At 36.3% G+C, this 14,493-nt stretch overlaps 2 protein-coding genes across 3 annotated transcripts in view; one reads left to right on the top strand and one right to left on the bottom strand.

Moving 5' to 3' along the window:
* LOC124169817 overlaps positions 1 to 8,121 on the top strand; it is a 61,886-nt gene extending 53,765 nt beyond the window's left edge. For both annotated transcript variants that reach the window (XM_046548595.1, XM_046548593.1), the window contains one exon: positions 7,947 to 8,121. In XM_046548595.1, the coding sequence (XP_046404551.1) occupies positions 7,947 to 7,970 (24 nt within the window). In that variant the 3' untranslated portion in view covers positions 7,971 to 8,121. The remainder of the gene's footprint in view (positions 1 to 7,946) is intronic.
* Positions 8,122 to 11,950: 3,829 nt separating this feature from the next.
* On the bottom strand, positions 11,951 to 12,787 carry LOC124169471. The gene is made up of 3 exons (XM_046548090.1): positions 12,576 to 12,787; positions 12,279 to 12,492; positions 11,951 to 12,193 (listed from the first exon to the last, which is right to left on the bottom strand). The coding sequence occupies exons 2-3, from the start codon at positions 12,406 to 12,408 to the stop codon at positions 11,964 to 11,966; spliced, it is 360 nt and encodes a 119-aa protein (XP_046404046.1). The 5' UTR covers positions 12,409 to 12,492; positions 12,576 to 12,787; the 3' UTR covers positions 11,951 to 11,963.
* Between the last annotated feature and the right edge of the window lie 1,706 nt (positions 12,788 to 14,493).

Raw genomic sequence — 14,493 nt, 5'->3', positions numbered from 1 at the left:
TGTGTGTTTTAATAGGGAATCACTTTTTCCCACTGATCAGTTGAAAGTTATTGCTATATGGTTCTGAATGGAACGACACCACTGCTTGTATTGGCTGCTATTTTTGTTGGTTAAAAAATAGTCCCCTATTCTTTTTGCGGGCAAATGAAAAAGAAAACAGTATATTTAGTGTGTAAACAGATATGCCATTGTATTTTGCAGTCGATGAGATTTTTTTGCCAACATCAACCTCACCACTTATGTTGTTTTGTTTTCATTTCCTCTGAGGAAGGTGTTAATGATATAATTTTCAGGTTGTTGTTTAGGAGGGGGATCGTGTTGGTGTGGTGGCTAGAGTGTTGGCTTCCCACCCGGCGGGCTCGGGTTCAAATCCCGGCAGTGGCAGAGAATTTTCAGAGACTGCCCGATCCCTGCTTGAATGTTGTGTGGAGGACACTTCAAGTGCAACACTCCGTCCGTCAGATGGGACGTTAAGCCGTCGTCCCCTTGGCACCTTTCGTTAAGAGCAGGCTAATGCCGATGCCGGGTTTCTCTCCACCCTTCCTTACCTACCCCTACTCTCAAATGGCCCTCAGCTGTCGGTCGCCTCCTCCAAATACCATATACCCGTTGTTTAGGATCGCACATATACAGGACGACTAAATGTGGAAAATTAAATAGAATGACCAAGGTGCCCCAAGCACTGTTAAAGGCATGACTGTTATACTATCCAGATTTTCAGAGTATTCATTTTACTAAGATGGTTGTGACTCAGGGATTAAACCAGTATCTGTTATGCCGGTATCACAGAAATAAGTTAAAATAATTAATGCATTAATTCTAGTACAGATTTGATATCAGTCAATTGTCATAGAAGTTAGTTTGCTTATACGTGCTACAAAAGCACAATCAGTGAGATCTCTAATACTTGGATGTTGACAATTTTGAGTCATCATTTGGTCAGTTATTCTTCTTGAAGATTTTGTTTTATTCAGTTGTATGTTCATTCATATTAACCTAATGCTACAAATGACACCACTCGTTAAGTGAACAATGTGATGTTGTATCAGACAAGGAAATGGTTTTTTCATAATTGCTAGATGTTTCAGTTGCAAATAATGTAGAGATAGGTGAAATGATATGCGAATTAAATATCCTCGGATGAAATGATTAAAAATATCATTTAAACAGTATTAAAATTTTTTGTGACGTATAGTTAATTTCTTAAGCGAAATCAACACCTTTTCCTTACATGCAGATCATAAAGAGAAACCATGAGATAGCTTACTGAAAATTGTATTCTGGCGTTAAAATTCTCAAACTCATGCCTACACATGGGAATATGCTCACTCTAACAGCAATCAAACAGTACTTAATTTTACTCTGGGAAATAGTAATTGGTTTTCCATATGGATTAAAGATGGCCTTATTGGGAGTTTGATTTCAAGATGTTATGAAGGCTTTATGACAGAAAGAGGAAAAGAGTGTGTACCAATTTTTTTTAAATTCATACTTTTATGAGATTTATGGCCAACTTTGACATAAATATCTTTTAAAAAAATTCCCTATTTTCAAAAACATTTTACTGAGTGTAAAAATGGAATTTTTTTAGGTATCACGGTTTTTCATATCACAATACTTGATATATTCTTCTAGCATTTATTTAGTATATACAATGCTATACATTTCTGCTCTAAAGAACAGTTATTGTTTTATGAGACTCATCATGTGATATAAAATATGCTGTGCGCACTATTTTTATTCAACGTACTATTTAGCAGTCTTTTTTAAAAAGTAGGCTTTGGATCATTATAATTGGTATTATCTACACTAACCTTGTGAACGCACATATTGCTTGAATAGCTGCTATAATTGGTTGTGGTCTTTCCGTCATCATCTCACACAATTTCTCTATTTTCTAGACTGTTATGTACCTATTTTCTTGCCAATGTTTTTGGTGGTGGTTTAATTAATTTTTCTTGGATTATTTACCAGTCTTGAGGTGAGGTGATGGAAATATTATGTAAATTATTTACTCTTATGAGTATGTATGAGTAATTTGATACTAACTGTCAATAATTGTGAATATTTGTATACACAAAATGAAAGGACTAGTCCGTTTAACCTCTCATTTTTAGTAAACCTTAAGTGTATGTAGTTGTCCGTCCATTTACTTTTACTCAAAGTTTTGTTAGTGAACTGTCATGTTGATACCCTATTACTTTTACGTGTAATAGTGTTTTGATGGTAAAGAATATACAACTCAGTGCCTTATTATGATACATATATGTACTCAGTGTTGCTTTGTTATATATATCTATATATCTTTCAATGTAATGATGGAAACTCATTTTAAATACATGTAAAGATATATGAAGAGTAGTGAAGTATTGTTTGCCTTCTTTTTCCTTTTCTCTATGGTCAAGATTGGTCTGCATTGATTTTTCGAGGAAAATCTTTCATTTGGTTACAAGACTTTATTTTAAACTTCTAGGAATTTGCTTTTTCATACGTGCATCTCAGTAAAATTTCTAGTTTTATTTTCTGGGAGAATTTCAGCCAAGTCTGCGTCATTGAATAGTTTGCCAATGTTTAATGCAGTATCTTTTTGTACAGAGATTTCCTTTAATTAGGACTTCGTGGGATTCACGTTTGCAAATTTAGGTCCAACATACCTGTCAGTTTTTCCCGTCACGGGCATTAGACCCTTTATTTGAATATAATTTTTTTGTTCTATAGTAATTACTTTTCCTGTGAATTGTTAATTAAAATCACTGAAATGAGTGTGCTTCCTTGTAGACGTGAGAAAAGAAATTATGCTCAACATTTTTCCTGGAGAAACTGCATCTAATCCCTTAGTCATGAACGAGATTGGTCTCTGAAAATTACCTCATGTTGGATTTTTCCATAACTTAAGCACTAACAGTATTTTATAAATTATGCAGCTCTATTATCACTAGATGTCTCACGTATTGCTTACATTTATTCCTAATGTTCCTTATTTTAAAATGACTAAAGCAGTCAATCCAATGTTTTGTCAAGATCCCCATTTCTTTCTTCCGATGCTGCTTGTTATTTTCCCATTAATTTTTAACTATATCATTTACTGTAGACAAAGGAGTCCAACTTAAGTATGGAATGAAAAAAGTTTGGCTGTCTACAACTCTGGGACTACTTGTAATAGATTTTGTGCTACTAAACTTAATTTCTACCACCGCTTGACATCGTTACAATATATGTACCTTGCTGCAGTTTTTTTTATGAAATCTCACGGTATCACTGTTTGCTAATGATATTATAAAGTGAGATGAATTAAAGATAATATTTAGAATTGAAATCAGGGAAAATGAAAATGGGAGAATTGATTTGACCCCTGCTTGTGAAATTTGTTTGCTTCAGTACAAGCATATTCAGTCCTTAATGAAATGTTAAATTTAGGTGTAGGCATTATATTTTGATTTTTAATAGTGTAATTTACTCATTTAGTTCCTTATTTCCAATTATGTTTCTTGGTCTGGGGCGATTTCAACTTAAACCCCTACTATATGAATGCTCATGCTACAGTGTACTTACTAGTGGCTACACTGCAGGCTGTGAGTTTCTAAAAATTAGTCTGAGGTCAAAGGTAAAGGTGGAATCAAAATTCATTGCTGGAAATAAGATTGATTGACTATGTGATTTGCCCATTTCCTTTTAATTTAATGGCTTTCACCGTTCCAGACCCCTGCTTTAACTTTTAACTGGGAATGTCCTTTAAATCTATCTTCACTATTAGGCAGCTTTTTTGTTGGACTTACTGGCTATCACATATTTATTTTAATTTTGTATGCATAATAAGAGGTGCCTCTCCTTGTCCATTCTTTTTCATATTTTATTTTATTTCTTATATTGTGATACTCCCCAAAAAATGCATTTTCACTAGCCCCCTAAACTAACAATTTTGAACTCGGGCAATGAAAATCCTCCCGAGTGCACAATCTTGTATATGCTAGTATAGCAAAAAAAATAATGTTCTAAATGAGTGGGTTGGAAGCCAGAAGGGTACAAGTGATTTTTTTCTCAACAGAGTTAGGTAAAATTAACCCTTAACTGGTGACGTGGGGTCTGAGATTGAGCTGCGTTTCTAAAATTATGAATATTTTCAAAATTAAGATTTCAAAATATCTACAATTCTCGTTAGCTTCATATTTTTGCATAACAAGGACATCCCACTCTTAAAATTTAACATTCCTTCTATTAATTTCTGTAAATTTGCAATTGAACTCGATTAGCGGTCTGTGAGACCGCACGTCACTTACTAAGAATGCATCAAGAAAAGGAATAAGTGGGATAAATTTCATGGCTACTTACTACTTAGCCTTCCAACTTTAACATTTAAGGCCTTTTTTGAATCTGGCAAAATATTGATACATAAATGTATAACTCAAGTGTTTTTGGCATCAGTTTTTTGATCCTGCTTCAAATAGCAATTTTTTATGACAAATTGGTTGGAATCGGGAGTGTAAAAATTTTAATACGAGTTTTAAAATAGTTGGGCATTCAAAGAAAAATTAAACAAAACGATAAAAATGGCGTAGCAATATTTTATGAATTTTTGATTTATTGCGGTCACTGGTAGTGTAACAAGAATTGCACGTCACTGGTTAAGGGTTAATTGTTAGAATAAATACACAAAAACCTGGTTGCCGAGGGAAACAAGTGAGTCTCTGTTCTGTGCTGACATTGAGTGGAAAATCAAATGCACTACTAAGTATCTAATTAATCCCGTTCGTTTTCTATACCTAACTCTGTATAGAAAAGAGAAATCACTTGTGCCCCGTGGCTTCCAACTCACTGAAATATAATGCTTTACTTGACCATATTGTGCTGTTGGAATTAAAAGCCACAGTGCAGTGGAAAGTGTCATCTCTGGGAAACGTGATCTGTAGAGGTAGGCATCCCACTATTAATTCATGAACAAAAACTGTTATCAGAACTACTTCATGATGATCAAAATGCATTCCTGTTCATCCACACCTCACCTAAAACAATCAGTTTTATTCAGCTCAGTTGGCTTTTAAGAAGGAATCCTGGTATAAGGAGAATAATAAAGCTGTAAGGCTGGGTATGTATGCATATTTATTAAACTATGGCTGAATGACTGTCAATTATCGATCACATATTAGATATCATCAAAAGTATATTCATTCTGTAATCATTGAAACACACATCGATTGACTCCCCATTAGTCCCCACTCCCATAATACAACTTTTTTATGTATGCTTCTTTTTAGACTAATCCCTCCAGGAAAATACTGAATGAAAAATTATATTCCATCTTATCCCATCATTTCCAAGGTTTTAAATTAGCTTCTTCAATTCCAAAACCTGATAACCCCTTGCTTTAACTTACTTCAACTTGCTTTAACTACTTCATAAACTCTTATGATGAAGCAGTTGGCATGTCATTGAAAAACATTCATGAAAAAGTAAGGCTTCGTGACTTGAATTGTTAAATGATTTTTCTTTGACTTAAGGTATCATTAGTGGTGATGACGAAGCTTGGTATTGTAGTCCTGCTATATTTTCTGGAGATCCTTCTCATGTAAGGATATTTGAGATCCAAATCAGGGTGTTAATTCTAATCTCATAACCATCTTACTTCCTTTTTTGTGGGTTTCTCTCTATTTTTATGTTTAGAATTTGATGCATTGAATTTCAATGCATTTTCAATTTATGGATTGAATTTGATGTTGTGAGCCATTGTTAGGAAAGATGTCCCCTAATTGGGGCACATGGGTGTAAGGAAAGGTGGTTGCCTTGGTGAGCCCATACCATACATGCATGCTTACATAGTATTGCAATCCTAACCCTCCATTTCTCCCTATTCCAAGCTAGTTGCTTAACGTCCTCTTAAGCTCTTCCCTTTGTCCTCCTTGAACTCTCCTAGGTACTTGTCCCTTGGTCTTCCTCTTGGGACTTTTCCATCATGTTTTCTACGTAACTGCTGTGTCTTATTACGTGACCAATCCACCATGTTCTTCTGTGGTGTACAGTTATCTATAGTATCCTATTCTTCTATATATGTACCTCCTCATTTCTCTCCCTATCCGTCAATTTTATCTTCAGGATCCTGCTCCAGGTCTCAAAGTCCTCTAATCCTTTGTGATCACTTTTTCTGATGGTCCAAGCTTCTGAACCAAAGAGTGCCATTGCCCACATGAATGTTTTCACATACTGCTTCTTGATCTCCAGTCTGATACTCTTTTTAGTATAGTAGGGACCTCTTTGCAATGAAAGTCACCTTAGCTTAGCCATTCCTCCTTGACGTGTGTCATACTTCTACTGCCCCAGGTAATGGTGCAAGTTAGGTGAATGACTCCACTTGCTCAAATATCTTTCCTTTGAGGCGAATGTTGGCTAAAGTTTTCTTTCTTCTGCACAGAAGTATCTTTGTTTTCTTCCTTTTTATTTTCATGCTTTATTCAATTTTAATCATCAAGTCGTTAAGGTATTCCTCGTTGCCTGTGATGTTATCTGCAAATCGCTGCATGTATATTTCTTTTCCATTAACCTTGATCCTCATGATTCCTTGTTCCTCCATGTCTTTCATCACTTCCTCCGTGTACATATTGAATGGTGAGAGATTACATTCTTGTGGGAACCCTTCATTTCTTTTAGCCTCTATATTTCTTCCTCCTAGTGTGCTTATATATTGACCACATGGTCTCTTCTGTTGATATAGTCTAGTCCAAGTTTCTCCATCATGTTCAAAATTTTATTCCATTTGACATTATCGAATGCCTTTTCTAAGTCCATGAAGGTTACATAAAATGGCTTGCATATCTGGATCATTTTATCAACCAGTAGTCTCAGGCATGGTAATGCCTCCATTATTCCTCTATTCTTCCTAATCCTCTATTTATAATTCCAAATTTTTTTCCTGGAAAAATTGATAATTGTGCAACCTTGACGAGAGTTGATATGGTGGGTTTGGCATTTGCTTCCAATCATTCTCAACTTGTCTGTGTTTGTAATATTTCTAAACCAGCCGCGTGAATGGCGGAGAAATATACAAGAATTGCCATGAGAAAAAATTCCCTTGGACCGGGAATCGAACCACGGACCTTTAGCTTTCCGGGCCACTGCGCAGACCACTACGCTATCCAGGTTCTTTAATTCTCATGGCAATTATACCGAGGCTCATGGTACTAGCTGTTAGGCCCTCAAGTCTTGAGCCTCGGTATAATTGCCATTAGAATTAAAGAACCTGGATAGCGTAGTGGTCTGCGCAGTGGCCCGGAATGCCAAAGGTCCGTGGTTCGATTCCCAGTCCAGGGGAATTTTTTCTCATGGCAATTCTTGTATATTGTCTGTGTTGTCTATGTTCAAAACTTGTTTGCGTTGGATATTTTCTGGAGGAGTCAAATATTCCTAGTTGAATGCTGAATTAAGTATGTCATTCTTTTTATCTAATGGGATGGTAAGCTATGCTACTCTACTTGGCAGCCATTTATAAGAGCACGCGTAAGCTCTTTTCAGCTCTCTCCCCGCTCTTTCTTTTGCCAATGACCTTAGATGTGGGTCGTCTCCCCTAAATGTCATACTTATCAGAAATAAATAATATTTTTGTGCAGTATTTTAGATATAGAACTTAAGCAACCAGCTAAATTCAGAATCTTGGCATGCATAGCCACGATAGGGCAGCTAAGGCAACACCGCAGGCTCGCAAGAGATAAGGGTTCCCCCTAGAAAGTTGAGATTGGAATATAATAACTTTTAGGAAGTTAAGCACTCTATCATATGCAGTTTCTGCTATTGTAATCTTATACCAAGGCCAATACATGAACATGAAGTCTGTCATTTATCAATAATTTCCATTCATTGACATATACCCCGCCCTGTCTCATAACAAAAGGCTCTCGATAAATTTTTAATTGTTATGTCATATGCTTTTGTTTAATTGAAACACTTTATTTTTATTACAGCTCCATGTGCACTTTGTGACCTAATGAGAGATCCCTACTTTATGCAAGCTCCAATGTATTAGTGTATTAACAGCATTGTAATGCTGGGTGCTATCTTACAGCAAGAACAACAAATGTACTTCTAGGTGGATGAGGGTTTTACTGTATTTTATCGAACAATACGCCAGAAATAATATTTGGTCTAGATTTTTATTTACGGAATATGTATTTATTTTTCACTGTATTTAATGCATCACATTTCATTTGGGCTTCCAAGTTTCTTACCTGATGCATTATTTTTGTTTTATTGTGACTTCATGAGAGATTAAATGCCAGGAAATTGATATTTTTAGCATCAAATGCAAAAATTTGATCAAATTTTCACAGTATTAATTGCAGCTAAAATGCCATTTTGGCTTCAAAAGTTTAATTCCTTTAGTATTAAGTTTGTCATGTTGTGACGCATCAAATCATTGAAATACTGAATTATATTGAATTTTTATATTTGTGTTATACACTTATATTATGTGCAGATTTACATTCCATTTTATTATTTTTGATCATTTATTGTTGCGGAAAATTTTACCAAGCATAATAAATATTTTTTGATCGTGAAAGACCTTGTTCAGTCGATTATTAATGCCATTTTGTTTGTATCTGCTTCATCTGATTTAATATTATTCATGAAAAGAAGGTTGTGGATGAACAAACAGTGTATGCTAATGTGTGAACACTGCCATTTGATGAATTAATTATAGCTTTGCATTCAAAGGGAAAAGGAAAGGGAAGCTTAGTAAATGGGTCTTAACTCTTTCCTGCCGATGCCTACAATTGGAAAACGTTTTCCGTGCTATGTGTAGAATGAGAATATTTTAAACTTCTCTGTATGGAGCTCTTTTTTGGGATGGTGTTATCCTGGTATTTTCGTCCCTCAGATTTGGGAACCAGCTCAACGTGTGCCCGTCCCTTACGCCGGTCACTGGACTAGACCCTCTTACTCTATCATAGCACGAATCTGCGGTCAACTCATTACGTTACCAGTGTATTTTTCATCCAAACGTTATATTTGAATTTCAATAATTTACTCTTCTAAAAGAATTACTAGCATTCCTCAAGCATTGCAGGATTTTTAATAGATTTCTAGCGTTAATTACAAAAAAGTTAGTAAATGCAAGGTAAAAAGGCTATAAGTCCGGAGGTCCGTTATTTTTAACACTAAAATTTTGCTTAAAAATTGCTCACGCACTGAACAAAATGAAGAATCCATTTCTAAGTATAAAAAAATTGTAGTATGCAACAAAATACTATCGAAAATACAACCACTTCGCAATGCATTCCTATGCTGAGGATGATCATAAATGAGTGGAAGGGTTGGGCTTAATTGCCGAGGAGTGGCCCTAAGGACTCGCTAAGCTAGGTCTCAGGCCAGGCCTGCATGCATCTGACAATAGCTACCTAAGCGGTCACTTCCCTTCCCTACATTCGGCCAGGGCCAACATCTGGTCATTTGCGTTGAAAAACCTGCGACAGCCATACCTGACGTCAGGTGTCCTGCATATGAAAATGCCCGTCGGCTCCACCTGACGTCCGACGCATAAGGGTTAATGATGATCTATTCTCCACTACTAGCTCAAACACATACATAATTCAATTTTAATGGGATTCAAGTATTTCTGGTAGCACAGTGAAGTGGATACAAAAAATAAAAACCAATTACACCCTGTGCATCACAAACAATGCCACATACCGCCTCAGAAGCTAATTTAACGGAGGTAAGAAAACATGGTGATTAAGTTACGTGCAGTGTGATCTCAGTACCTTAATTTTCTCGTAACAATTATTAAAATAATTTTATATGGAACCGATGTATATCCTAGGACAATTTTACTGCCATCTTCAATGTCAAACAGGCAAGCCCTCGACCAGCTGACGGCATGGTGGTTATTTTGATTAGCTGGTCGTGATAAAAATTTTCTCTGATACCATAGTTACTATCCTTGGAATCTTCCATGACCAATTTCATATTCCTTGAATCCTGTTATTCCCCATCTCTTGGGAGTAATTATCAATGAAAGCTTATCATTTAATAAGAGGATGCGTTACTCCTCAACTAATAGATTTTTTGATGTGTGTATTAATTGTGTAATTGAGTGTGTGTAGTAATTGAGTAATTACCCAGTAGTAGTGGGAGTCTGAAGAAAATGTCCATTCTATCTAATGTAAATTGGATGACCAAGGGAGCAGCTATAGCCCCCTTAGCTTCTCCCATTGGTTGATGATTGATCCACCATTGGTTTCAAGGGAATTGGCTCTTCAAACTGGAAAATGTGATGATAACAGGTCTAAGACCAGCGAAGGCACCAAAAAGCTCACTTGAACTACCCAAGCAGCAATCAATATCCAGACAACATTGTCGGCGTTATCGAATGACATCCATGCAATATTGATGTTAATCCAATTAACATATGGATATCCATCAAATGTCCAAAGGTTCTGCCAAAAAACGCTGCAGCAATGTCCAACAGAGGACATAGAGGTTCGTACTAACCCTTTTAGTGCGGCGGGCCGATATATCGACTTTTGCTGCTCAGGCGAAAAGTGCAGTGGGCCGACGTATCGGCTCTTACATATTATTTAATTTATTACTTACACATTATTTAATTTGCTATTACTTATTACATAGCTATATTTATTTCAGTAAACACAAGAATATTTTTCCCATATTAACCAGTTTAACCCCAATAATAATAAAACTGCTTATGGATATGTAATAAAATAGCTTTGTATTGTTTTTTTTCCTAGTTGCCACATTTTATGAAAATACACTCCGCATTTCTCGCCAGTACCCCAGGAAGAAGGATAGCACTAAGAGGGTTAAGACTTCTCTTAGATATCTTCACAACTTCTAATGTGTACATAATGGGTTTGCTTATAATGAATTTTGGTAATCCCCAGGCAGACAAGCAAAACATTCGTGCTCTTCAATTCGAAACAGAACATATGCTACATATGGATACTGTTTGGAATAATTTTTCTTTAATATAACAGGTATTATAGTTTGAATATCTTTGCGATGTTATTTTTACAACTTGTCATGGATGTTAAAAATAGGATATTTGTGTGACATTGCCAAAATATTGTTGTGTAACAACTACATATTTAGGATATATCTACCTTATTTAGCTACCCAATGGACGCTGTCTGCTGCTTGGGTAAATACACCCAGCAGGCCAGAGAGATGAGATCCGACCTTATGCGTATCTTACTTGGGTAGCTCGTGCCTTCTCTACCGAAAGTCTATCAGTCGGCCAGTATTCAAATTTGAATACCTTGGCTCTCTATTCAGGTGTTAGGTTCAAAGCATGTTTTACTTTGGAAGTTTCCATTTCTAATGCCTTGCAGGCCCTTCTGCCACTACATCCTTATGTGGAAATAAGAATTCTGGATCAAGCTGGCAGTGGTCTTCTGGGCCCTCCTATTCATAAATATTTTATATTTAAAAACCCTTGGGTCTCAGACTAGAATTGCAGACTACTTCCCAAGCAAAACAAATCTTCAGATCTGGAACCATGGATAAACTGGTAATATGGTCCATTCAGTGCCTCATTTTTGAGAAAATGTTTTAGTTACCTTAGCATAGGTAGCACTCGAAGGGTTTCAGTAGTGCAGAGAATGAAGGGCCTGGGGAGATGCAGAAAAGACGAGCCTGAAGTATTGCATATTATGCTTTTGGGTATTTTAAATATTGGAAAAAAAGAGCAAAATTTGGTCTCACTGCAAGTATGCAACAAGGAGGAAGGTTGTCTCCATAGACTAAGATCATTTTCTCGTTTCCAATAATAACGATATGGATCAAACAAGGAAATACCTCCTGTTCTGGAAGGATAACCCCACGTCCATGGTACAGACCTTTCTATCCAGTCGATTCTTTGTTTTCCAGCGTAAGTTTTCCATACCTTTCTCAGGATTTCTTTTGCATTGTCAGTAAATGATGATAACATGAAAACAACGTTAACCACTGAGCATGTGATCGACCATTTATTTCAAAGCTTCCAAAGATTGATGCCTTATCTCGTCTTCCATTTCTTTAAGACTTATCTTACTAGATTGCAAAGCGGCACTTTTATCAGTCAGCACCACAAGCAGATTCTTTAAGTCTTTATTAGCTTCCACCAGACGTTTCACTTGACGATAAACCGTGTCCGCATCCGTACTCTTTATCTGGATATCAGCAATTTCTTCTTTCACCTCCTCACTGCCTCGTGCATCTGGGAATGTTCATTGAAGATATTTACCAACATTTTTATAGATATCCTTGACATATGACACCATAGTAGTAAATCAAACGATTACCTTTTGATTTCACCTGTTCAAAAAGGGCAAATACGACATCATCGACAGACACTTTATCCAAATCCTCTTCTATTTGATCTGTTGTAGGGGGAAGAGGCCTAGGAGGAATATTCGGTTTCTTGCGAAACATGGTACAACGATGAGATATGTAAAAATTACGCGTGAAAAGGCAGTAAATAGTCCATATTTGGCCGTTATTCAAACTTAAACAGTCCTGTAACCGTAAAAATTAGATAAAACAAACAACTTCACGGGTCTTCAGATATGCAGGGCAGTGGTGTGAAGAGTGATTCTCACCTCATCTAGGTAGCATTACTACCACAATTGCATTCCACGAAGTACGGTAGAATTATTGGGAGGACAATTTTTAATGATGGACTAGGATACTAATAATTATAGGAGCGGTTGACACTGCGCAGTTGATCCAAACTTTGACAACCCCTCAAATTCACTAGGCAGTATGTTTACAGCTGGCTAAGCTTACGATGACTGCGGATTGCGATTGTCATCAGAGACGATTCTGAGAGCGACGCGCGATATACGAGTCACTATCATGTGTGAAAGGTTGCGAAATATTTCATAACTTCGTTTAGTCGTAGATTATCTTAGCTAAAAATGCAAAAAACACTTAAAATAGGAGGTAAGCGTAGAATCTTGAAATTTAGGGAAGATAAGAGAGCCCTGTGAAATATAAGTTCCCATATTCTCTATCCTGCGACAGTATAATTTGACGGCAATGAGACATTCCGAGTATATTTGAAATTATGAATATATAATTACTATAAACATACCTTTGGCGAGTATGTCATAAAGATTTTTTTCAATAATTTTCCAGGTAGAATTTTACGAGGAAATTTATTGATATTTAAAAATATATTCGATATCCAGTGTTCATTTAAGTTAAAATAGCTTTTTTATGCTAACATAAATTAATGTTGAAGTTTCAAAATATAGATTGAAAAAAAAACTAGAAAAACTGCTTAAATCATGTGATCCATTAAATTTCATGCTTACCATTTGGATGTCAAGAAACCAATGGGTGAAGGAGTCGGCTTATTTGGTTTGTACCGCCTGGTCAAAACTTGGATGAGAAGCAAAGCAAAAAAAATTCAATTGCTGATGTCATCAAGTATCCGGCTAAATAAACAATAAGCTTGTAGGTTATAGGCAGATACATGTAAGGGGTGCACCCCCCTCCCTTGTGGGGCTGCCTGCATTGGCACTGTCTTGTATAAATGTGTATCAGTTTAAATAAAACTTTCTTAAAATTTGCATGTGACTTAAGTTTCATGACGATAAAAGTTGAAGTAACTCAAAATATATTTTGCACCCCTCTTTGAGTTTTTTCTGTATCCTCTACTGGATAGAGGGGGAAAAAGATTGCTGTTATGTGCCCAAGGTCACAGGACAGGAGTGGCTTATGGTGACATCCATAGGCGGATCCAGGGGGGGCACAGGGGCACGTGCCCCCCCCAGACCCTCAAAAATATGCAAGATGTTTAATACGGTCCCATTATCATTGCGTTCGTTTTGTATTACGAGGTATCCTTGTGCCCCTCCCAGAAAAAAATCCTGGATCCGCCCCTGGTGACATCAGCTACTTTCCAAGACCCTTTCTGTGTGAAGGTTCAGAAACCAGATATCTAGTACATAACATATGTTGCAGGATAGTTGAGAAGTAAGCAACAGATGAAATAACTATACAATAAATGTCTTTTGATTAGATGGACCATATAGGATTTAGGATCCAAGTGATGGACTGCCTGGTCAAAACTTAGATGAGAGGCAAAGCAAAAAAAAAATCAATGAATACAAGTTACCATGGTCCTTAAAGTAGCTGTGACCATAATTTAGTGATGGCCAAATATCATTGGAATTCAATGCTCATAATCCTGAAACAAATTGGAGTGTTTTATAACGGAGATTATCCATACTTAATGTAAAAACTTAGTAGCTGTGATTGAATCTCAATTCAGCTATGAAGAAGCAAGAAAAAGGAAAGGAGTGAGACAAGGGGTGTGCTCTGTCTCCAACAATTTTCAATGTCTCCATTGAGAAAGCTATCAATGAAATAAAAGAGAAAGTGCCATGAGTGGACATCTACAGTAAAAAATACTATAGCATACAGCGATTTGTCTATGACATAGCAGTCCAAGCAAAGACAGACCTGAAGAAGATTCTATGGACCAAAGAAACAAAATGACCATATATAAGG

Source organism: Ischnura elegans, chromosome 12 (assembly GCF_921293095.1).
Source record: "Ischnura elegans chromosome 12, ioIscEleg1.1, whole genome shotgun sequence".
NCBI classification, from domain to species: domain Eukaryota; kingdom Metazoa; phylum Arthropoda; class Insecta; order Odonata; family Coenagrionidae; genus Ischnura; species Ischnura elegans.
This window is presented reverse-complemented; position numbering and strand designations above follow the sequence as displayed.

Bases quoted from the DNA above. Each gene is read 5' to 3' on its own strand.
- LOC124169471 (XM_046548090.1), bottom strand. From the start codon at position 12,408: ATGTTTCGCAAGAAACCGAATATTCCTCCTAGGCCTCTTCCCCCTACA. The intron at 12,194-12,278 runs GTAATCGTTTGA...GAACATTCCCAG, and splicing joins TGAACAGGTGAAATCAAAAG to ATGCACGAGGCAGTGAGGAG.